Below are 24,662 nucleotides of genomic sequence, written 5' to 3'. Positions count from 1 at the left end.
TGGTTTCCATAACCGTGGTATAAACAAACTAACAACAACCTTATTCCAGTTTAATGGGGTCCGCTACATGGATCAGTGCAAAACAAAAAAGGGAAAAACAGAAAACCATCATAGAAACAACGCAATAAAAAAGTAATAGAAAAGATACCAGAGACATGAGAGACAAAGAAAGTAAGGGGAAAGAGGCACAGCTCAGCAAGCCAGAAGAAACTCATTAAGACATGCAACTAGAGTAATAACTAGAAAATTTCACTTTGACCTGACCTATATTCCAACATTTATTTTACTGAGGAAACTCCAGGAACATCAAACAATTACCATTTTATGGTCAAAATGGAAAAGAAAGCATCACACAAGAGAAGGTAGAAATCAATTAATTGTTCAAAAGAAAATACTTCAGAAAACAATTGGCGATCTGTGTAAGATCTAGCCGGACAGCACATCAAAACATGGCCCAAGAAAAATTAAAAAGCCATATACTTGCAAAACAGCAAGTAATACCCTAAAATATGACAATGGCCCTTAGTGGTAAAGAGATATGCGATCTCGATTCTCAAAAAACAATAAACGTTTAGCAGGTTCAAAGTAAAGAACCTCTGCATGAATGTATTGAACATCCTTCACTTCAAACACAGCAGCCTCGTTCTGCTCTTCTCCTTCAAGAACACCACGAACATCATTCGACAAAGCATCTTCAGCACTAGGAATGCTAAAGGCAGTCAAATCGATATCTCCATCAGGAAGATAGGTCTTCAATGGCACAGATCCAAACGGGAAAACCTGTATAATTGCAAAGAAAATTCATTCACAAAAATCTAAAAACAGTTCAAACAACATAGTTCACTTAATTGTAAATTGGTTAGAGCATCATGGTAGGAGACAATAAGCACACTTCATGAAAAACTGAAATCATAACGTCAAGCCAGTGGAAGGACAAAGGATTCACGCCACAAGTTTGCATTACATTAATTTAAAAGTGTGAGTTGCTGAGCATGAGTGTATTCAACTACAGCTTCACAATTAATATACAAAAATTCACAAGCATATGCATTGTGATTCAATCCCATAGAAAAGATCTTCAAGAATCTCCCAGTGAATCATGATAAATATCCCTTGCTTAGCAGAACAAGCCAAACCAATAAGAGGGAACCATTGTCTGCACACATCCAGGGGTGAAAGACTCTCCACAGGCCCTAAATGGAGCATATGAGAGGAGATCCCAGAGAATCTTGCCGTAAACCCCAAAGGGAGCACTTTCCAACTTTACATTCTAGAAATAAGTGGATCTCAGTGCACTGAATCATCCTCCTGTTTTTTTTTTTTCACAAAAGTAGCACTTGCCCGCAAATTTTATATCCCCACCCTCTTTGATGGTATCTAAAGACAATGACCAAGCAAAAGCTTTACCTTTTGGAAGCATGAAGGCTTCATACTCCTGATAAATCTATATTATCTGTAAACAACTAAAAACATACTTCTAATAACCAAAAACAACCCCCACGCACCTTTTCAAACTTCTCATGCCATTGGTCCTAAGCTAGCCTTTTTGGATATGCAAATTGCTAAAGCTGCCATTGGTCCTAAGCTAGCTTTTTTGGATATCCAAATTGCTAAAGTAGAAGTGTGCATTATTCTATCTTTTCATCAATTAAGTTCCTTCAGTTAACTGCAAAATAATTGTGCAGCTCAGCAAATTGTTCAAAAAGTGCTTCACTCTACAAGACCAGCTGACAGATCTACACTTCTACAGGCATAAATGACATAGCTTGCCACTGTTGAGATTATTAGAGTGAATAGTCTACTGCTGAGGTATTTCTGTCCTGCAATCTTATATTATATGGTAATGGGTAATTTACTGTGGACAGGGATACACTTGTAATATTTACTGTTTTAGCACTGTTTTAGCAATATAGACCTATTGTTATCTTCTCTTTTTCTTCTTCTCCTCCTCTCCTTACCTTGAGCAGGTTCTGTCCATTATTTGATTTATTTCTCTGGTTTCATAATTTCATTACATGGTATCAGAGTGATAAAGGATCAGACTCTCTGGTTCTTCTTATACTGGTTTGAGGGTCACCCTAGGGTTTCTCTCTTATGGTTTGCAGCAACCTATGCTGCGTTGGCTTGTTTTGAAAACCTAGTTGGTTCCAACACAAAGAACTAGGATGTAGATTCTGTTCATGCCTCAATGTTGCTGGAGATTACTGAATAACAGTTGATACTACCTGCGGTAGACTATTAAAACAGAAGGCACCTACAATAACTTCACTCCCTCAATCTTCCCTATGTCTTCACTCTTCAGGACCAGTTTTCTTAACAATTCTGCAAAAATTAAGAACAAAAGGGACAAAAGCCGTATTGAATGTCTTTTTCCCTCGGACACTATTTACTCAGAGATGGAGGGAAAAAGAGGGACTGGTTCAAGTTTAAAGGAATAGAGAAGAACAAGAAAGTGTTTTTTTCCCCCTGTTGTGGGAATGTAAACAATACCCGTGAACAGTCTTTATGAACAGTAAACTCTCAGAAAAGATATCTACTTAGGAGAAATCTCAGAGAGGAGAGAACACAGCCTTCACTTGGCCACCATGAGCACACCTCACACACAAGACAATTTTTTATTCCATCACTTCCTAGAGTACTGTAGGAGTTACATTGATATATAAAGACACCTGTGTAAGAAAATAGAAACTCCTATTTATCAAGAAAACCAAAAAACAAAAAAACAAAACAAAAGTTGTTCTAGTCTTGCATGCTTAAGAGTTTCTCTAGTCTGGCACCAATATCTGTCGCATGATGGATTGGATATGGGCCCCTGCTCACATGTCAAGTTTCAGCCAAAGCGGAGTTGGCCAAGTGGAGTTCAATCCGGTGAAAAAATGAAACTTTTTCAGAAAGAAATGGACTCTGAAAATACAAGGGAAGATGCCAATACGCCCAATACATGGCCACATGGAAGTGAAGATGGTTGGATCTAAGTCTAAAATTCGACATCTGACCAATCTAGGCCATTTTCTAGATATTAATATGGTTGAAATTGCCACATCACTCTTCCACGTGTCAAAACTTGGTGCTGATCTAGAGAAATCCTCTAGACCAGCTGTTCAAGAAATTCTTGCCAAAGTAATAAGTAATTTAGGATTTCTACCTTGACTTCAAAAAATATAATTTGAAAAACAGAAACTCAGTCCTAAAAGACCTATTTATGTACCTTAACACTCTTTCAAATAGAAAGTATACTTCCTGAAAACAACTTTATAGCTAGACGACTTACCCAAACAGTTTAATAACTCCAAAAATAGAAGAAAGTTGTGCTTTTCTTAGGACCTAACATTTGGGCCTCATAAAAGGACCCATTATAATGAACATAGTTGTCAAGGTGACGCCTAGGTGTCGAGGCGGTTTTGTCTGTATTGGTGCCTTGGTCGCCTTAACTTTTGCCCCCGCCCCCGACTGCCTTGTTCCGCCTAAGCGCTGTGACAACCATGATAAGGGAACCACTGAAATTGTAATCCCATGCTCAAGTATCCTTAAAACAGCAATGCTTTTCCAGAACAGCTTCAGATCGATAAACAAGGATCGAGAGAATACCATAATTGCACAAGCTATGATTAATTTCCTCTAAATTGCCTCTTTAACATGGCACAGAAAGTTGCACTCTACATGATCATATGGCTTTTCCAAATAATCCTGAAGATCATTCTTGCATTGCCCAACCAAATAAAGAACCCATGATCTCACATGCTATCATGACTACATACCTTCTAAAATGTCTTTCTATGTTAAAGACCCTTGTACAGACCAAGCGGTAAGCTGACCACCTCCTTTGATCTCCTAGCTAGAATTCCAATTGGATAAGTAAGAATCAAACTTATGGGGCCTCAAATCATCAATATCTTCAACCCCTTCACTTTCCTCTCTTTTTTTTTCTTTTTCTTTTTTTTTTTTTTTTTATTTTAGCGCTAACAACGGGTATCCAAGCCTTCGGCCTGACTAGTCCCGCAGCCCCATACTGACCCCACAACCACATGGACCAGGTCATACCGGGGTTAAATGAAAACCATTCAACTTTCACTGAAAGCAGTGAAGAAAACACCCCCGTGTGAGTGGCCCCAAGGAGGTAAGAGGAGTCAAACTCATAACCATACACTTCCTGCTACCCCCCCCCTTGGGGTTATTTTACTATTCAAGCTGATTCACATACTTGTTTAGTAAATCCCAGTTTTACTATTTTACTGAAAACAAAATTAATGTTCACAATAGACATGCTTTTACTCATTTTTATAACGAGCTATGGTTTTCTGAATGGCCCACTGATGAGGAACTTCCATTACCGCCCAAATTTCTGCCACATGGTAACTCAGATGGGATCCAAATTTTGTGAATAGGTAGATCCCAAGGTCCACTGCTCACATGTCAAATTCCAGCAAAAACCGGGTTGGCATGGACACATATAGCTCTGAAAATCCATGACTATCAAGAGGGAGCACTCTACTGTATTGACTACCGAGGGATGCAAGCCGACACATTGGATGGTATTTGATTTTAACCAAACTCCTAATTTTGACACTTGGTCGATCAGACCGTGCCTTATCTATCCAAATATATGATTGGAGACCTAAAGTAACTATTTTATTTTTTTCGACTCCAAGATTGATTAGGAATTACGACTTCCTTGCAAGGCATTGCCTAGGCTACCTAGGTGGCTTGTTGGTGTCACTGTCACTGTCGCTGTCGCCTTGGTTTTTCCCCTCCTCCAATGCCTATGGTCACCTAGACGTTGTGATAACTATGGTCGCTTCTTCTCTATTTTATCTCCCCCATAACACCCATCGATCCCCTTGTTCCACTCGTCCGTTCCACCTCATCAAATCAAATACTTGACTATATTAAGACTGAATTATTCTGGAAATTATTTATTCAGATCTAATGATTATTCTCAGCATCTGACCATTAGATATTAATGAAAATCAGCATCAAGGAAGGTGCCCAAGAAAGTTCCAAAGGAGGAGAAAGAACAAAAAGGTGTACCCCGATGCACGAGGCTCTAGCATGTGTGAGGTCCGAGGGGCGAGAACTACGCATCCTTACCCCGATAATGTCGAGAGGCTGTTTCGGCCGCTTGACCACCAGGTCGCAACATTCGTACCTTACCGTTGGAGGAGAAAGAACCTAATTCAATAATTCTGAACTCAGTAACTCAACCTTGAGGTTCTGAGTAACGCAGATTGAATAAGTTTTGAGTTCAGCAAGGCCTTAAGCTTGGGTGTTTTCTGGTTCACCCAGAACCAGAATCGTGGGTATTTCCTAGGAGTAATTTTTAATTCTTTATTTATTATAATATTGTCTGGAATAGGATTTATATATTCCAGCATACTAGGACTCTAGGAGTCCTTTTGTTATCTTGTCTCTTCAATTCTTAGTCTACATAGGATCCTTTTCCAGCTTGCGCATGGAGGATATTCTAAGTTGTTTTCTTTAATTTGGTTTCCTATTAAGATTATGAATAAGTCTAAATCATGATCTATAAATATGTAAGGCAGTTCTCAGCCTAACCCACGATTTTAAAGTTGAATAAAACATTGTTTTGCTTCCATATTCTGTGCAATACAGGATTCTGTTGTGAGATGCAACAACGAATAGGTGGGATGCCAATAATAGCTGGTGGGATTATAGTTGAGGACTATGTGAGATACTTAGTTTATATCTTCTTCTTCTAATCTTCTTCTTCATTGTTTATTTCCTCCAAAGAGGTCAGTCTAAACTCTTAACTTCCTGTGATTTGAATAAGGATTTCAGATCTGATTACAAATCTTGCAATGGCACTTCATGACTTCAGTTTCCTGATTTGACAACACAATCTTTGATTTGTTTATGAGTATGCTTTTTCAACTGAAACTCTTTGATTTCCTCAGTTTTTTAATCAAGTTTTCAGATCTGAGACAATATTTAGAAATCTCTTCTTATGCTCTTTTGATCTCAGTTTTCAGGATCCAATCTTGCTCTTCTATAGGAAGAGCAAACTCTTCTGTAGTATGTGGATCTAAACCAGAATTCTGTTTTGACTTTTATCTTACTATTTATTGTTGATTTTGGTCTTCCGCTAATCAACTGTTGTTTACTGATTAGCTCCTCAATTCTGAAATCAATATTATTTCTGGAAATCCTAACTTGAAAGAATCCTATTCATAGTAGGTCATCATTAAAACTTCAGATTTGGATGCGATTTTGTACTCACCTATCTAAATCTGACCCTTGATCGGAATATCAGACCCACCCGAGCTTTTGATTTCATCCTATTGAAATTCTTTTAATCTGGCCATCACTTGTTCACTGCGGTTCTGGGTTTATACCAAGTTTATCCTTTAGTCTTCTAGATCAACACCCTCTGTGTTGATCCTACGCTTCACACTAACAAAACCAGCAATGATCAGCTTCATCATGTAGAAGATTTGTGGAGTAAGAAGGAAATCAACGGTTCTGTGAATTGTGTTTTCTCAATTGGAATCATCTCTTGGTGATTGTTGAATTCTTCTGCCTTTGGATCTTCTTGCCACTCCTTTTCAAGTGTATGTCGCCTCTATTTCTCTTTGCCCCTTTAGAAACCGATTTGTACTCTCTGCTGATTAATTCTGCAATTTTTCTTCCACCCAGTTAATCAAGTGATGGACCTATTGTTTATCCATGATCAAGATTTGGCACAGATTTGGCTCTGATACCAAACTGATGCTAATTAATCAGATCTTATGGATCTGATTGGCCTATGGGTAATGGGCCCACACTTAATGGAAGAGATCTTGATCTGAAGGCTAGATCTGGGCAGAGCTGATGGGTTTCTAGAAGACTAATTCACTAACCACCTTCCAACACAATCATTTCTCCTTCATCGGCAGATCTCAGATCCCTCCTCTTGTTGTCTATGCTTGAACGCAAGGGAAAACATTGATCACCTAATTTTTTACTGCCCCTTCTCAATTTGGTCCAGAATTCTTGAAAATTGTTGGCCTAGGAGAAGAAGAATACTTCCCTTCTATTAGAAATTGGATTTGGGTGGACACGACTTTTTCTGGAAAATCTATTTGCGATATAATCGGGAAGCTTGCCTTTGGCGTGGCCATCTCTCATATTTGGATGGAGCGCAACCTTAGAAGATGGACCTTCAACTCTAGTTCTTTTCGTCAGATTTGGAATTCCATCTCCTTTGAAGTTTTGAGCAAAGTTTCAGGGTTCTCTAGTTGTATTACCGCCCCAAGGAACAAGCATATTGCTGTCTCTTGGGACCTTTCTTCTTCCTTGCTCTCCCCCACCCCTTGAGGGGTTTGTTTTCCCTTTTGCATTGTTTCATTTTATTTTTCCTTCTACCCCTTTTGGGGCTCTCCTTGTTTTCTCTCTTTGGTAATGAATGAATATTTATTCACACCCCAACACATTTTGTCATAGACTAACCTACAAAACATTTTACCATGGACCCCATCCAAAATCATTTTGAGATGTTTTATGACAATGAATGAATCTTATTCACCACGCTCTCCCCCCCACCCCAAAAAAAAAAAAAAATCTTGCACCTTTTGTCATAGACTTAACCTACAAAAGCCACATTTTACCATGGACCCCATCCAAAATCATTTTGAGTTGTTTTATGAAATTAAAGGCAACATTATCCAGCTATCTAATGCCAACTCCACTACAGAGTTTCTGTTGAAATGCTCCTTCCCCCTTGGAACAATCCCGATTTCGTCAAAACTGTTCTTTACAAGAAAAACAAAGATATAAATCCCACAATGGCCTCTCATGAAGGGATGCATCCAAACCATCTTAATAACAGGAAGTTTTTGAGTTACTAGCTCATAAGCTCATCAAACCCACTGATTCACCTTCAGCTTGTGAAGCATTCTATAATAATAAAGACTCCGAGCAAGCGCATGGAAATCTAGGATTGGTAATCAATTATCAACCACTTAACGCATTTCTCTCACCAATGACAAGTTCCCTCTTCCATCATGGCAAAATCTACTTCGTTGATTAATGCCAAGATATTCTCTAAATTTGATCTCAAGGTAAGATTTAACAAGATTCTGCATTCCTGATCATCATTTCTAGTGAACCTAATGTAGAACCAGTTCAACTAAGAACCAACCCTACAGGAGGATCGATATACTGTCTCACCAGCAGGCTAAAGCAACAACTTTTTGTATGGTGTTACAGTCTTGAAAGATAGTCCACAACTAATGGATGGATCCGCACTCCTGGAACTTGAAGATATCAACAGGGAAAACCCAACAACTGTTGCTGCAGGGTGAGTCTTCTAGTATCACGCGGTAACTCGATGGAATAGCAACAGCTCAGTGTTATAAATCCCAGTAACTCCAACAGCAAGAACAAGACCACGAATGCTTCTCTGACATTGAAGATTGCAGGAATAATAATATAGAAACAAAGGGAAAAAAAAATAAGAAGATAGGATGGGATGAGTCTCTCACTCTTCCCTTGGGCATCTCGCCTCACTGCATCTCATATCATGGAAGGTCTCTCACCTCACTCTCATGTTTAACAAACATCTTTTTCTTCATTAAAATCATTGGGAGATAGTCCCCTTTCTTTTTATTTATCCCTTTTGTTTTATTTATAATAAGGTAAATCAATTACAACGTAAATCTCCGTGCGTGAGACAGTGAGAGAGAGAAATCTTCTAGATACAGCCAAAGTAAATCCTGATAATAATGGAAATTAATCCTAGATTGCCTTCCAATTACATAACTGAATAAAGCCTAAATAGAAACAAAAGTAATTGAAATCTATCTAATAAAAAGCTAATTTATAGCAGCTGTAAGAGTCCTCCATCCCACAGCAACTAGTCCTCAATCTTGCCTCCATACAGCTGGCCATGGGACCCACAAGATCTGGAAAATATCCCCTCCATATAAGGCTGGTCAAATAATACCTCTCCCCCCCCCCCTCCCAAAAAAAAGAAAAAAAGAAACTAGCAAGGCTTTATACAGTCCAGCCTTCTAAAACAAACATGGATACAGAAAAACAGAAACCAAATCTAAATTGTCATTGACTAAAGAACTTAAGTAAACAAAATAGTTACTAGATATAATCTTCTCACTGACAGCTCAAACCTTCTTGAAGAGACTCCACACAATCACACTCAAGCCTTCTAAAAGAAATCCACAAGCAATCATACTCAAGCCAGACCCTTTTACATGGATTCTACAACCTCATATTATAAACGTTATGCTAGGGCATTCCCCGCTAGAATAAGCAATGCGTTACACCATGACATACGTGTAGTGAAAAGTGAGCAAGGGTTAACAAGAGCGTCCCCTATAAGCAACGCGCTGTGTCGGCACCCAGATGCAGTGACAAGTAGGCAAAGGTTCTCGTACTATGGACAAGTGCAGGTAAAGAAGCTAGTCCAATAGCGTAAGATTATATTAGCATCTTGGTACATTGGATCTTTAACAGGTAAAAGTCTAGAACTGATAGATGCTATGAAGAGAAGAAAAATTAACATAGACTGTATTCAAGAGACTAGATGGAAGGGTAAAAAAGCTACGAAGTTGGACGACTTTAAACCTTGGTATATGGGCGATAAAAGTAATAGTAGTGGATAAAGATTTAAATAAGGATGTGGTGGATGTTAACAGATTTGGATATAGTATTATATCCATCAAATAGAAGAAAACAAGTTTTAGATTTTGTTGTGGCTTATGATCTATCTATTGTAAATACATACTTTAAAAACAGATAGGAGCATTTAGTAACCTTTAAGTGGGCATCATTGTAGCCAAGAAATAGATTTCTTCCTAACTAGAGGTGCGATAAATTGTTACGGTAAGGTTATACCAGGAGAGAGCCAAACCACACAATATAGAATATAGATTAGTGGTCATGGATCTTCTCAAGTACCAATCACTTTTCCTGCCAAATTACATCACCAGATTGTATACTAGTTCCAAATCATTCTGTTGATGATGTAAATAATACATTCAACTCCTTTGATGAAGTCCTCCTTCTCACAGTTCATTCTCCTTCTACTCTTGTGTATTCTTGTACGTTCTTGTGTGCTCTTATACAATATCTATGTTTATATTATTTTTCTCTTGTGCACGCATAAGAACACATATAAGGACGAATAGTACACCTCGGTACATACATAGGCCATCACAAACATAAGAACACATATATGCACAAACACATAAGAACACACAAGGTTTTGACAACTGAGAAAACCTAAAACTGGGGAAAGCTCGAAAGCAAAGTGGATGCTCAGCCTTATTTTTCACTATTTGGAAGGAAATATTACAGGGATAAGGAGTGCAAACTCTACTCTAACATGGAGGTCAAGACATATCACCACGGGTTATGCTCCTTTGAATCCAAACTCTACTTTTTATTGTTCTTGGACTTCAACTTGTTCCAAGTCCCCAAACTTCAAAAAACTACAATTACAAATAAGAATTTTGTCTTCATAAAGATTCCATAAAGTAAGATAGCAAGTTCTGGCACTACGAAAATAAAGTGACCCAACCAAGACGTAAAGTTACTCATGTGACAACAGGACAACGTAAAGTTACTCATGTGACAACAGGACAACGCAAAGTAAAGCTACTCATGTGACTTCCATGCCTATATGAAACAAACAAGACGTAGAGGACTTGGAAGACAGGTAGGATGCACATGACATACCATATCCATAAAGATAGGATTGGCCCATCTGAAGAAATTTGGCTGACAATCACAAATATTTTTGCAAAAACATACTTATTATCTTCTAGCAGAGCACACTGAGAGATGATGATACATCATTCCACAGTACCAAAATGTCGGCCACACAAGGTTTTCACATCCCAGTTAGAAGAGAAACCATTCTTCTCTACCCAAACAAGTTTTTAAAGTAAATCATGTTCATTAATGTTTCACCTAAAAGCTTGAACTTGGAGTAAAGAGCAGCGTAAATGTATACATCAACACTCCCTACACGTGCATGCCATCTTGGCACTGTGCACGTGCCCACACATGACACCGAGGGAAAATAAGTGAGGGAAAACTCCCTTTGGCACTTCCAAGGAGTGAAACACTCGACCTCCCTTCTCTGATACCATGTTCGCTACCGTTTCACCTAAAATGTATACATTAACAAATCCCAGTTGGTTGATTCTTGGCATATCAGCACTTCTTTTGGGGGTGGGGGTGACCCTAGGATTCTCAACACCCTTTTATTTCTTTCCTTCCATGAACCCCACACCACTGGTATGAAAGTAAGTTCCAAAAAATGCTACCTTTTTTTCCAAAGGGGCTCTCTGGCCACTGAATATACAGATTATGAACATTTGCACTGCAAGTAAAGCTACGAAAGCAGGTGTTAGGAGCAGTTATGAGGTCTGTTTGGGGTGAAAGGGGCCAAACAACTTCTATACCTAAACAGTGCCTCCTTATAAAGTTGCGCATAGGCGAAGGGTATACTTTTCTTTTGGGCACCAGATGGCTCAGTATTTACACTATCGAGAATGACTGGATATTTTATTTTTTGACAATCCCTGATCTTTGTAATTGATTTTCTATTTTCCTTTTGGGGGTTGCGCTTGTAAGGCATACTAAGTTCATTAGTAAGGCTCTTTTCTCTAGGGATTCTAACCTGATAAGATTTTTTACTTTTCATCCAGGGGAAAAAAAGAGTGGCAATGGCTTGAAATGGGTAAAAATAAAGATTAACTATTGATGGAACCAAAAGATAATCAATGAACATCAAAGGAAAATATGGAAAGTGCGGAAAAGTGTTAATGAATTGGCATTGGCTTGGCAAAAAGAGGGTACTCTGGTTTAGACTATTTTTGGGAATGTTATCTCTTCATAAGTTTTCCACTATTTTCCTTAGAGGTGTGCATTTTCCAGTATTTTCTCTTTTGGAAGGCTCTTCTGTTGCACTACTATCTTTTCTTGCACATAAAATTGTTATTTTTCGAAAAACAAAACACAAAAAACCTACTCAAACCAGTACATGCATATTATTACAAGGAATGGCATGAAGAGGAAACATGACCGTGGACTAATTGTTGCATCTATGCCATTGCATACAAGAAGAACATACTTATTCTAAACAGGTCCGTCCTCCCCCCCCAATCCTTTCAATTATTAAAGATGTTCTTCGACCAAAAATCATGACCATATAGGATTGCAATAGACCAGAAATGGTGGCATGCAGCATTTTTTCATGCCCTGCATCAGCATGCACAATACCTGCAACTTAGAGATGTTATAGGTCAAAGCAAGAGAATTTCAGTTCTCTGGTTGAGACCAATGCCCCATAGCCGCTATAGGTGGAGTAATCCTACGGCAAGAAAAAATCCACCAATTGTAGCCAAAGGACGCCCTCCAAACACAAATACCTCTCTAAATGAACGATCCTAATCAATGAGAAGTGATCTTATACATGAAAGTAGCCTTGAGTTGAGCTATACTTGTTGCCAAAAGTTTTTCCATTCCAGTATTCCCAAACAGCAAATGTTGTGAAATATTGGGCAATCTTGTGAAATTTTCATAAGGAGAAAACGAAAAATAATTAAAACCAAAGATCAAGGGATTATCCCCTTATAAAAATCACAACATCAATTCATAACATTCATCCCATGCATGCAAATGAATTTAGCTATAATGAATTGATCAATGTATTGGTTATGGTAGGAGATAAGCAATTGAGAAATCCTGATTCGGGGACCCACAAGGGGTATAATAACTCTCATGTTGACATGGCAAACATTTCAGCTTCTCTCCTGTTGTCTCCATCCATTTATATACCTTATTATGGTTAGAATAAAATCAATAAACCTCACTCTTTTCTTTCTAATTGCATATAGAACCAGTAATATTCATTTCTACTTTACCATCTTTTCATTGCACAAGAAACTATAGCAGATTAGCAGAGCATGGGTCTTCAAGGCAAATATCATATGATTTGCTTTAGGCATTGAGATCCAGAAACAAAATGGCTTAACTGGACTTTCCAAATGGGGATTTCAGTTCTTAATAACATCACAGCATACAAGTATAAGAAAATTTAAAATCACCATAAACACCACTGCATCCCAACTAAATAAGGTCAGCTACATACATCCTGCTTTGCCCATTCAACTCTATTTAAATCACAATTGTAAAATCCAAAATTCCTTTAAGGAAATCCAGAAATACAATCCCAAAGAATTCCGTGATTATCCTCCACGATCCAAACTAAGTTACAGCACATACAATTATAAACATGTGTTTGTGAGTATGAAAAATAGTGTACAATTGATATCCCAAAAAACTTGACATTCAATTGTCTACATGTCCAAAACAGCATCTTATTCATCTTAACCTGTCATACCAAAGGAAAATGAGACAAAAATGTTATAATGTATGGGATGAGATTGTGAAACTTATAAATAGACATGGCAGACATCTTCACTCTGTCTTACTATAATATTACAGCACCATTTGAACTACTAGATGTGTAACCAATAACTGGAGTCCACAGTAAACAGGATTGAAAATAGAGTAAATCTTGCAAATAGTAGAAGCTGAGATAATCTTCTTGGCATCAAATTGATACTATGAATACTGTGTCTAAGTGATAATTTTCTTAATAAGGTATGTGTATGCATATTCCAATTTCCAACAAAAGTCCCCCTTTATTCAAAGACAAAAACAAAAACAAAAATATGTAACTCACAAACCTCGAGAGTATGAAGAGTATAAACAGTAAAATGTAGTGTGATACTACGTAAGACCCATCAAGAAAAATAAAGAGTGGCAAATAAAATTAAACTAATACAGAAACAACAACCTGAATAAGCTACTATACTCGTTTGAAATAATAGTAGTTAAGAACCAGAAATTAGACATATTATCCAGAAAAATATCAACAAAGAAAAAGGCCCAAAAGGAATCTCACCTCGCTTCCGAGGAAGTTTCTTAGTAGTCTCTGTATATAATCGATTACGTCTTTCCTTCTCTGCTCAGATACCACAGTAGGCTGAATGCGGCATATAATCTCATTGGTCGTCTGCTCGGATTTTATCCAATGTTCTTCACTAATAGACATCGGGTTTGGGTTAAATGACGACGACGGCGACGACAAAGAGGATAGGTAAGAGCCCTCTTCGTTTAAGACGCCGTCTCGCTGTGACGACCAAGGTTGAAGATCACCCATGCAATCAGAAGTTAAAGCTACAGATTTTCCAATGACAAACCCAGAAATCATCACCGACACAATGGCCCTGCGACGGTTTTTGTCACCGGCGGGGAACAGAATCGAAGCAGAAACATTTGGGAAGTTAAAAAATAACGCGATTAGATGAAACGCTCATCAGAGTTCATCAGAAACATGTACGATAGAACCAGTAAGCGATCGAAAACGGTTTGTATTTCGGGAAATTTTTTTGGTTTTTTGACGGTAAGGAATCAATCAATGGATGGATATAGGTTGCAGACACGAAACGGCAGAAATGATTTTTTAGTTGTCGAGATTTGGGTTTGAAATTGGGGTAAACAAGCTACTCTGATGGTTTTGGAACGATCTAAGGTGCTCTCAGAATCGTTAGAAGGACTGCTGTTTTCGAGACGCTTACACAGAACAACACAAAGAACACAAAGCTCGCTCGCTCGCTCGCTCGCGCTTTCTTTCGCTCTCTCTCTCTCTCTCTCTCTCTCTGTTGATAATCTACCCATACAGTGTATACAGTAAAAAAATAAAAATAAAAATAAAATATATATATATAAGGAACTTGACACCGGTTTAATTTCTTTTGACACCGGTTTAATTTACTGCGCCTATGTCGACACCTTTTCGGGCCTCATGTCCCGAGGCCCCCGGCTCCCGCCCGGCCATACTTAGTAAATATGTGTATCAAATAAGTATTTTTGTTATTACTAACAAAAAAAAAAAGTATTTTTGTCTATTCGAAGGTTTAATTGTGGACTCCATTTTTTTACATGTAAAATATCAATTATATAAAATAATTTTTTTTAATAAAAGATCAAAACCTAAAATCCCTTCCAGATAGAAAATCCAAACCTATAAAAGGTTGTAACAATACTCTTTTTATACTATTTACTCTAATATTTATTTCAATCAATCGTAAAAGAGTGTCTTTTAAGTAATTTTTTGGGCTTAAAATCCTAAGCACATATATGTTTTCGTGTGTATATATATATATATTTTTTCTTATAGAATGATCGTATTAAATACATATTGTATTATTTATTTTTCAATTTGGTAATAATAATAAATGCTACAATGAAATATCATAATTAATTACATCATGTCGAAATTGTTCATAGTTCTTTCTACTCATAGCTACCATATACATTGTAGACAACATATATTTCATGACTAGATGCTTTTCTGCCTTTTTGAGGTAGAAGGATATAGAACATGAAAGATCATTGATCTTGGAAAATGTAACAAAATGTTGAAGTGGTCATGCTCCTTAGTAGGTTGTGAAATAAGATGAAGTAACTCCTATTGTGAGAACTAAACTTCATTTATATTCCATCTTGTGTTGATCCCCATCTTCATGCTTGCCAAAATTTCTCCGCCTCCACGTCTTTGAGTAGCTATAATAGATTTTGTGTAGATGAACCTAAATTTACACTGAAAGAGAATTCTATAGCCCATTCTGAAGCTGAGTTCAAAATATTAATTGCACCAGCACAAACCAAAATTGGGTACGAGAAAAATGTATATAAAAGCTTGTATTCGAGCTAGCGGGACCATCTGTATCAAGTAAGATAGAATCATTGTTGTGCACATTTTATTATGCCGAAATTTCAAAAAATTATTGTTACCATCTGTCGTTCAATTGACGTACGTGTTCGTCCCTGTATTGTTCCCAAACTTACTAACTATGGTCCCGCCTAGTCCCATTGTTTGAGGTATTGATCCGCCCAATGAGGCATTTGATGATTGGGAGGACTCTGACACACACCCCAACACATGTTCATGCAACCTCCACCCGTCGGATGTCTCACTGGGCATCCCAGTGGTTGGATAGGATTCGGACACATAGATCCACCCTATCAGCTGATCTAGATCGATATCGCCACCCACCGATGATGTAATTGTACATATTAAGGGCATAATATAAAAATAAATAAGGGAAAAATCGTCTGATCCATATCAGTATTAGCGGTTTCTAATATCGCACCAAAAAAAAAAATAAATAAATAAAACATGTACATAGCCTGTCATTTCTCTCTCCCCACATAGTTGTAGTTGTTTATATATATATACTAGTAAGACTGACACGTGCAAATGCACGTGGAGCATATGTCATGTGACAAAGAGAGAAAGAAATGGACTTTGATTCATATTTGATAAAAGGAGAGAATAAACATATAAGTTTAAACCAATTTGCATGATAGTTTTTCATTGAAACATTTGTTTGTATATATGTCCAATCCATCTTTCCCACTCCCCGCCTTTCCCTACAAAGTGACGAGCACATCAATCAAAGCAAAAGGATAAACTACTAATAGTACTTGGATGACTTAGCATCTTCATACTGTCATTGTCCCATTCATCATCATCAACATTGGCTCCAAATGACTACCTACAACATTTTCATAAGCCTGCCCGATTGGCCGAGCCAAGTACTTGGCCCCATAAGACTTTTCCTGCCATAGTAAAAAATTTCATTTCAGTCATACTGGATAAAAATCAGCATTCCCCTAATGTAAAAAAAAAAAAAAAAAAATACAAGGTAAGATATTCTCGTCTAAGAAATGCATTAGCTAGAGTTTATCTAAAACCTCTAACAACACATGCAAATCATCCTGCATATAATAGGCATGAAACAATTCTTGCATCATTTGGTTTATGTACCAAGTAGATGCCCCAGGTTTGGTTGGCTTTGTTCATTAGGCTATGCTGATTTTATCAAGTGTACATTTAAATACAACCAGGACATCTCCTCCACCCCCTCCCAAAAAAAAATCCTCTATATTGCCACTTGTTATTTATTTTTCTTCCGCCCAATCTCCCTAGTTAGAAGAAAAGTAGAAAACTATTATAGAACCATCTCAAACATATTTGATTTTGAATATTATATCCATAGCTGGAGATTCAAAGACATTGATGTTTGTAAAGATCAACCCTAAGGAGAATGGTCTGAGTGAGAATCTATATATGCTCATTGAACTATAAAGAAAAGTGAGAGGAATAAAGCTTGGTCCAGCCAAGAAGCAATTAAACAGCACTGAGCTTGTGATATATAAATAGATGGTACAAATGTCAATTTTAAATACAATACGCCCTTCGATAATAGACTGGTCAATACTTTTTTGTTAATTTGTTTCTGTCATCTACATCCAGTCACCTTCTTTTAGGTTTAGAAATTCATGCAAAATATAATGAGCAAAGAAGTTTTAATAAAGAAAATTGAGGATACAGTTCATGGTCTAGACCTGAAGGTGAAGGCAAGAGATCCAATAAGAAGAACCTACAAGAAAAAATATCACCAGAAATATTTTTCTTACAAGCTGGCTAATTAGAGATATTTTAAATAATAGGATCCCAATTTTGAAAGTATGATTTTAATTACAATTGTTATTTTCCAAGCAGTTTGAAGTTGTTTCTACATATTAATAATTAAAACTCCAATTTGTCATACCTTTGCTTGGTCATTGAAAGTGCTTCTTATTGCCTTCACTTCAAAATCTTAAATTTCTCCGAGGTAGATAATGTTTCAAGCTACTTAACTATAATAGATACTTTGAATTCCATTACCAAAACTGGACTTCATTCCTCCCTTACCTTTTGCACATAGTTTATGAAATTGCTTTAATAACACACTTATTTACCTTTATGATCAACCATGATACTGAATATTTGGAAGTTGACTATTTATTAAAGCTTGACTTCTTAAGACCTAATATACCTTATGTTGCTTGAAAATATAAAAAATCAAGAAAGTGTTTCCTGTTCTATTTTCCTTTATGTCATCAATGTAAAAAAAAAAAAACTTGGTTTAATCTATTGGGTGATGTCCAAAGTGATCATCATAATCCATGCTTATTCTTTCTACCAGCAGAGTTTAATATCTTAAATCTACCATAATTTTAATCGGGCACAATTGTCCTAAAACTCTATAAGTAAATTGGTTATTCAAGCAATTTCTTAACTTGTGACTCTTTCCTTTTTGTAAATGACAAATCTATTAGAAAAACTTAATGAAGAGACCTTATCAAAGATAACAAACATAAGGTTGGATTGCAGCTTGTTAGGACTCTTATGTGGGCTTAACTGATATTGATTGACCCATTGGGTCTAAGAGAATAAGGACCACTCTAATTAGGAAACTTCTAGCCCTATTATATTGTGGGAATGGAATAGGGTTTAGGAATTCTATTATATATAGAATACTGACGGTCCCTGCAGCTATTACTTTTCATAATAATATTTGGGAGCACTGCTTTCTCACAGAGCTAGTGTAGAGACAGAGAGAATATCCCATAGTAAGAGGCGGCAGAAAATCTCAGTAGAAGGACCCATATTGCGTGGTTCTTCATCATAGTTCGTGGTACAAGCGTCAACCTTGATTTAGGGACTTTATTCACGCTCAACGGATATGTGATTGATTTATTTCTATTATTCATTCTTATATTCTATACACTATAGGTAATTCAAATGATTCTAGGATTTAGAATCACTAACAATTGGTATCAGAGCCTACACTATGGTGTTAGAATCAAGAAATTATGTAAGGAAAAAAAAAAAAGATATGAGTTTCTATTTATGAAAATCATTATTTTACTCTCACTTAAAGATCCCGTATGGGAAAACTTTATTTACGGAAGTTGTAGAGCACGAGAACATGGTCTCAGTGGTATGTTGTATGTCACCGAAAACCTCCGTACGCGCTGGCATGCACCGCCGGAAATCGGCTACCGGAGGAGAGAGAAAAATAAAAAATTAAAAAAAAAGGGCGACGAGTCATCACCGGGTCAACTCGGAAACCCTACTTAGTTGACCCGGGATGCAGTGGGTCAACTCATGACCAACTCGGTCAAAGGTTGACCGGGTCGTTGACCCGAACTTTGACCCGAAACTAATTTGCCCGTTTTTTTGAAAAAAAGAATAATGTTGGTAGCAAGGTTGCTAATGTTCACCAAAGTGACATTGTGTCCATCCAAAGATGGCGGTACTTTTGAAATTAGAAGAAGTCTCGCAGTAATAGGAAACTTGAGTGGACCAGTATGTTTCAGACCCAAAGGTCAGAAATGTAGTTCCGGTTGACACTCATGAAGTAATTGATACTTGAGCATGTAATGTTTAATTTTGCTAATTGTTACATGCTTATTCTTTTACATATATGTCTGTATGTTGAATAGAATATTCTTTATTAAAATATTCAACAGGATGTCTTCTAGTTTTGGTGACTTGATATTCCTAAGCTTACTGGGATAATTTCAACAAATGGATGGAAGACTTAGAGGTCTAATGATTCTCAAGGACCTAGACCTGTGTACTAGGACCACCAAACCAGCTGAACCTACTGCAACCAGTACCCAAACTGAGAAAGGGGATTATGACAAGTGGGTCACTGCAAATAGGAAGTCCTTTGCTGTTATTAAAAGTGCTTTGCCTGAGTCTATCAAGGATAGTGTTGCTAAAAAGGATACTGCTTCTGAGTATTTGGCTGCTATAAAAGCTAAGTTTGATAACTCTAAGAAATCACAGGCTCACGATCCTATGAGCCAATTGATTGGGGCTAGATTTGATGGAGTAGGAAATGCTAGAGAGCATATACTGGAACTGGTTTCCCTAGGAAACAAGATTAGAGGTACATGTATTAACTTTGATGATGACTTCGTGGTCACCATTGCCTTGAATTCTCTACCTGAGAGCTACAAAACTCTTAAGACTACTTATAATACATTGAAGGATAAATGGAGTCTTGATGAATTGATCACTGTGGTAACCCAGGAAGAGGGAACAATTAATAGGACCAAAGTTGAAAGTGCCAATCTTACTCAAGGTAAGACTTCATCATCTATGGGACCTAACAAAGGGATCAAGAAGTTCTTTAAGAAAGAAAAATTCACTCCATTTAAAGGAGGGAAGAACAAGAAGGAGGGTACAAAAAGACATGAGTGGCATAGAGTGTTTTTTTATCCTTACCCAAATGCCTTGATGCTTATTATTCTAGATGGTTTGTGACCAGTGTGGGAGTTAAGGGACGCAACAATTGTCTGCTTCTTCTTTCCTCTAATTCTATTTCTATTTCAAATGTGGATATCTTACTTAATTTTTTGGCTGTCTACGATAAGGATGCCATTTGGGGATATTGGTGTCTTCTTTGCTTATATGCCCCTCCCTAGGTATCCTCTCGGTTAAGCTATTGGAATCTTCACCATAGTTTTATTTCTTCCTTTGATACCATAGTTTTATTTCTTCCTTGGATTGCCCTTTTGCTATCATTGGTGATTTTAATGAAGTTCTATCTGCTAAGGATAAGTTTGGGAGTCAACCTTTCTATTCTTCTGTTGCAGTTCTTGGTCTTACTAATCTTATTTTTTCTTTTGATCTTATTGATATTAAGCCTTTGGGATCTCGATTTTCCCTTTTGCTTCGATCACTAAGCTTCCTTCAATTGGCTTGGATCATAATCTGTTGTTACTGAATCTTCTTGGATCAAGACCATCTTTCAAAAAATTATTTCATTTCTAGGACATTTGGTGTAGAGCTCTGCTCTTTAAACCTAGTTTATTGATCGGTCGGTTTGCTTTGGTCTTACAGGGTCCGGATCAGAACAGGTTGATGCTGATGCCTTATGGTATATGATGGCAAGGGTGGCGTCAAATGCAGGGTGGCCAAATAAGATTGAACCGGTACCCGAGATGATCTGCAAGCCTAAGCCATGCCCTTGCATATATCACAAGGCCATGTATGAATAGAAAAGGTACGTTAGCGTATTTGAATGTTAGGAACTTGGTCCGCAACACGTGGCGAGAGTAAGGTACATGTTAAGACTCCGTTTTTCTCCAAAATACAGCAACGTTGGCTTGTTTGGCTAACTGGTGGGTGTCACTGGTAGGTGCGAAACCCACCAGTGTGACCCACCTGTTGGGGGCAATGGGGGCCCTAGCATGCCCGGCTTGGATAAGCACGTGTATTTCGACCTCTTCATCTTAATGAGGTCTTGTATGCCCGATGATGTCAGCTACATTGCCCAAAAATGCAATTTAATGGGTTTGGGTCCATAAATGGACAAAACAAAACGGACTTTAGGAGATATTTATTGGCTAGGGTATAAATAGCCTTTATATATCTCTCTCCCTCATTTATGATTTCAACAAGTTGGTGAGAGGAGTAAAGAGAAGGGAGAAAAGAGAAAGAAAAAGAAGAAGACTTGGGAAGAGGCTTCCCCCTTGGATTCCGGGGCCGCATCTTGCCTTTCTATCGCCAGAATAGTGTTCGGTGTCTTGAGATCTACATCTTGAGGTAAGTAACACCATAAACCCTTGAGATATGATGAAACCCTTTTGTGTGTGGGTGAATCTAGGGAATAATGAAACCCTTATGTGATTTCCTTGAAGGTTTTAAGAAGGGAAACAAATATTTGGGAGTTATTGAAGTAACATTTGAGTTTGGGAAGATGATTCCAAGATTTGGGTTTTTTCAAGTAAATGTATGATTTCTTCCACCAAATCTTATTAATAGCTTACATCCATGGTACAATCAAGTGGATGGGGCTTAGGAAGTGTGGGAACTGAAGGGGGAACCACCTTATTGAGGTTCCAAGAGGTGGAATGAAGAAGAAAAGAAAAACAGCAAAACCCGAGGAATACTGACGGGTAAGACCGACGGGTCAGGCAGATGGGTGCCTGAACTGCCGGTGTGACCTACCAGTCTCGCCAGTGCTTCTGGTTCTACCGGTAGGTGCGAGACCTACCAGTATGACCCACCGGTCTGGGCAGATTACATAGGTGGGTTCTCCTACCCACCTATATGATCCACCTGTTACCCAAATGAGCTCCGATGGAACTCAAACTCACCGATAATCTTCTTCACGCTATTATACACGTTATGACCATATCTTACATTATTTTTAGTCCTGATTTGGATGAATTTTTAAACTCTTTATCTGTGCTAGGTTTCGAGAAACTCATCTTCTCACTCCAGATCTTACCTATACCGCGAATGCAGATTCCTCTACAAAAACAAGTAAGTGGGGAGAGGACTTTGATCTTAATTTCTGGAGTGTTTTTGGCATCCTATGCATTCATAGACTATACTGACATTCCAATTTTCATTCCCATGCATATTTTGATGTATAAACGATGCATTTAGAACTGAACATATTGTATCTTAAATTCCATATGCATGATTACTTGCTTGAAATCTTGATAATAGGTTTATCATATAATGAATATGATGTCAGTTTGTTGAACATATGTGGGATTTCTAGATTAGATGTCGTAGTCGACTTGGAAACAAATGAATTGGTACACCGTGGAATGGGACACGGAAGTGCTATGCAGTTGTACTATCTCATGTAGGAGCATGTGGTTAGGATTTCATATTCCCTTGTGTTACGACCCTTCCCAACAGGGGTTTACGTGTTGGGTTATCACTAGGGGAAGCGTTGGTCACGGATCGCCATGCTAGTTAGAAGTACGCTTGGTTAATCATTAGGACAGTTGAAAACCTTGGTGATATATTCAGAGGGCCAATTGTACTATTTTTAATTTCTACTGTGGTTCAACCATGATTTACTTTTCTACTATGGTTTGACCATGATTTATATTTCTGTTGTGGTTTAGCCATGATTTACTTTTTCGAGTGCTCATGGTGGGCTTTCTCCAACAACCTTATAGGCGTACCATGGGATAGAGAAAGCATCTTGAACCCGGGGCTTACGTGCACTGTGGTTGTGAGTAGCACGTTACCTATGACCTAGTATGTTTGTTAGGTGGAATGGGTTTAAAATGAATCTCATTCATATAGTATCATTTGTTTTGCATTTACTTGTGTACATCTTTCTTTCCATTTACTGAGCTAATGACCTCACCCCCTCATGTACACATATTTTTAAATGATTTTACAGGTTATTCCGTAGAGAAACTTATGTCGGGTCCCACTGAAGAAACCCCAGTGGGGGATTGGTGGGTCCCCGAAGAATTCAAACACGGTGTCGGCTGCCCATATGAGGGTTGTGTTGTAGGGCAATAGTGCAGATTCCACTTACTGTACTATTTTTTTTATTCTTTTGGTATATTTTCCCTTTTGTGCTTTCGATAGTTAAATTGCTATTTCTTGTGTAAATATCATGCCTACGGGCCCACTTGTAATTATACTATGTATAACAATTTGAGTATCAAAAGTATATGGAGAATTATAGGTACTCATTTATGACAAGACTTCTGCTGAACTATTATATTGTATTTCATAATTGCTTGTGGCTTGCTGTGCTGTGGTTACTGTATCTGATGATCCTGGTGGTTTTGGGTTACCCAGGGGAAGTCGGTCACCGATCCGTTTCTATGTGAATGGGGCGTGACAACGGTGGTATCAGAGAGCGATGCTCTAATCACACACAACTTGCAAGTTTTAAATTCTTAGAAACCAAAAATAGACAAGGGGGTTAGGAAAACCATAAAAGACTTCAAACAAAATTTAAAAGAACACAAAACTCAAAAATTTTGCCATGATGTATTCATATGTTGGGGGTACCAAAAAGTTCACATAAGAAACAAGATTACATAACCATAGAAAATTTTCCATACACAAGGTAGAAATCCACAAAAAGTATAATCAAGAAGAGAATAATTAGAAAAGGAAAAAGAAGATAGAGTTCCAAAGTCACATTCCAAAAAAAAAAAAAGACAAGCTATGCCCCACTCAATCATCATCAATGTCGATGACATCTCCTAGCCGAGACCTTGAATTGATACCCAAGCGTTGATCATAATAATCAAACCGGTGGTACACTAAATCCATATCTTCCTGAAGGTATCTCAGGCTCCTTGCCATGTCCCTGGTAGCTGTGTCCAAGTTAGTGTCCAACTCATCTATGTCCATGACCATGCTTGCCTGGGTCTCCTACATGGCTGCCTGTCCTGTCAGGAGTTTCTCTTGACCTTCCTTTAGTGCCTTCAACCCGACCATCATACACTGAAAATCAAAGGCTCCACCTGGAAATGGTGGAACTACTCTGATGGGTACCTCATCCTCCATCTCTACGTCCACATCTATATCCTCCTTGAGGAAATAGTCCTCGTCATCCTCCTCATCGTCACCCTCCTCGTGGGCTGCCTCCCCCACTACCGACTCCATTAGATGGAATTGCTCCATCTTATGCAAGATGCCCCGGGAAAATCTGTCCCAGGGGGCACGACGCACCTCACCCACAAGGTCCACGTGAATATGCTCAAAAATCTTGGTGAGTGACCGAGGGTAGGGATAGTTATCGTCTGTGGGATGAGCTGCATGGTACACCATGGTCTTCATAATCACATATGGAAGGTAAAGGCATGGAGGATTATCTAAATCAGTATAGAGGCAATAGACTACATAGGCAGCCATGAAGTTCACCTGATTCCGGTGCCGGGCCCGGGGAAGTAGGTTGAACTATAACAATTGGCTGAAAACTTGAACCTCATCTAGGAAAGATGTCTCAGAC

General features: G+C 38.0%; 1 protein-coding gene across 1 annotated transcript; it reads right to left on the bottom strand.

The window, feature by feature from the left end:
- Positions 1-522: 522 nt before the first annotated feature.
- LOC122082281 lies at positions 523-14,694 on the bottom strand. Its single transcript, XM_042649742.1, has 2 exons — positions 13,931-14,694; positions 523-780 (listed from the first exon to the last, which is right to left on the bottom strand). Exons 1-2 carry the CDS (start codon positions 14,237-14,239, stop codon positions 523-525), a joined length of 567 nt encoding a protein of 188 aa, XP_042505676.1. The 5' UTR covers positions 14,240-14,694.
- Positions 14,695-24,662: the final 9,968 nt, after the last annotated feature.

Source organism: Macadamia integrifolia, chromosome 6 (genome assembly GCF_013358625.1).
Source record: "Macadamia integrifolia cultivar HAES 741 chromosome 6, SCU_Mint_v3, whole genome shotgun sequence".
Lineage (NCBI taxonomy): Eukaryota > Viridiplantae > Streptophyta > Magnoliopsida > Proteales > Proteaceae > Macadamia > Macadamia integrifolia.
Note: the sequence above shows the minus strand (reverse complement) of the source record. Positions and strands in the feature narration are given on the sequence as shown.

Bases quoted from the DNA above. Each gene is read 5' to 3' on its own strand.
- LOC122082281 (XM_042649742.1), bottom strand. From the start codon at position 14,239: ATGATTTCTGGGTTTGTCATTGGAAAATCTGTAGCTTTAACTTCTGAT. The intron at 781-13,930 runs GTGAGATTCCTT...GCAATTATACAG, and splicing joins GAAACTTCCTCGGAAGCGAG to GTTTTCCCGTTTGGATCTGT.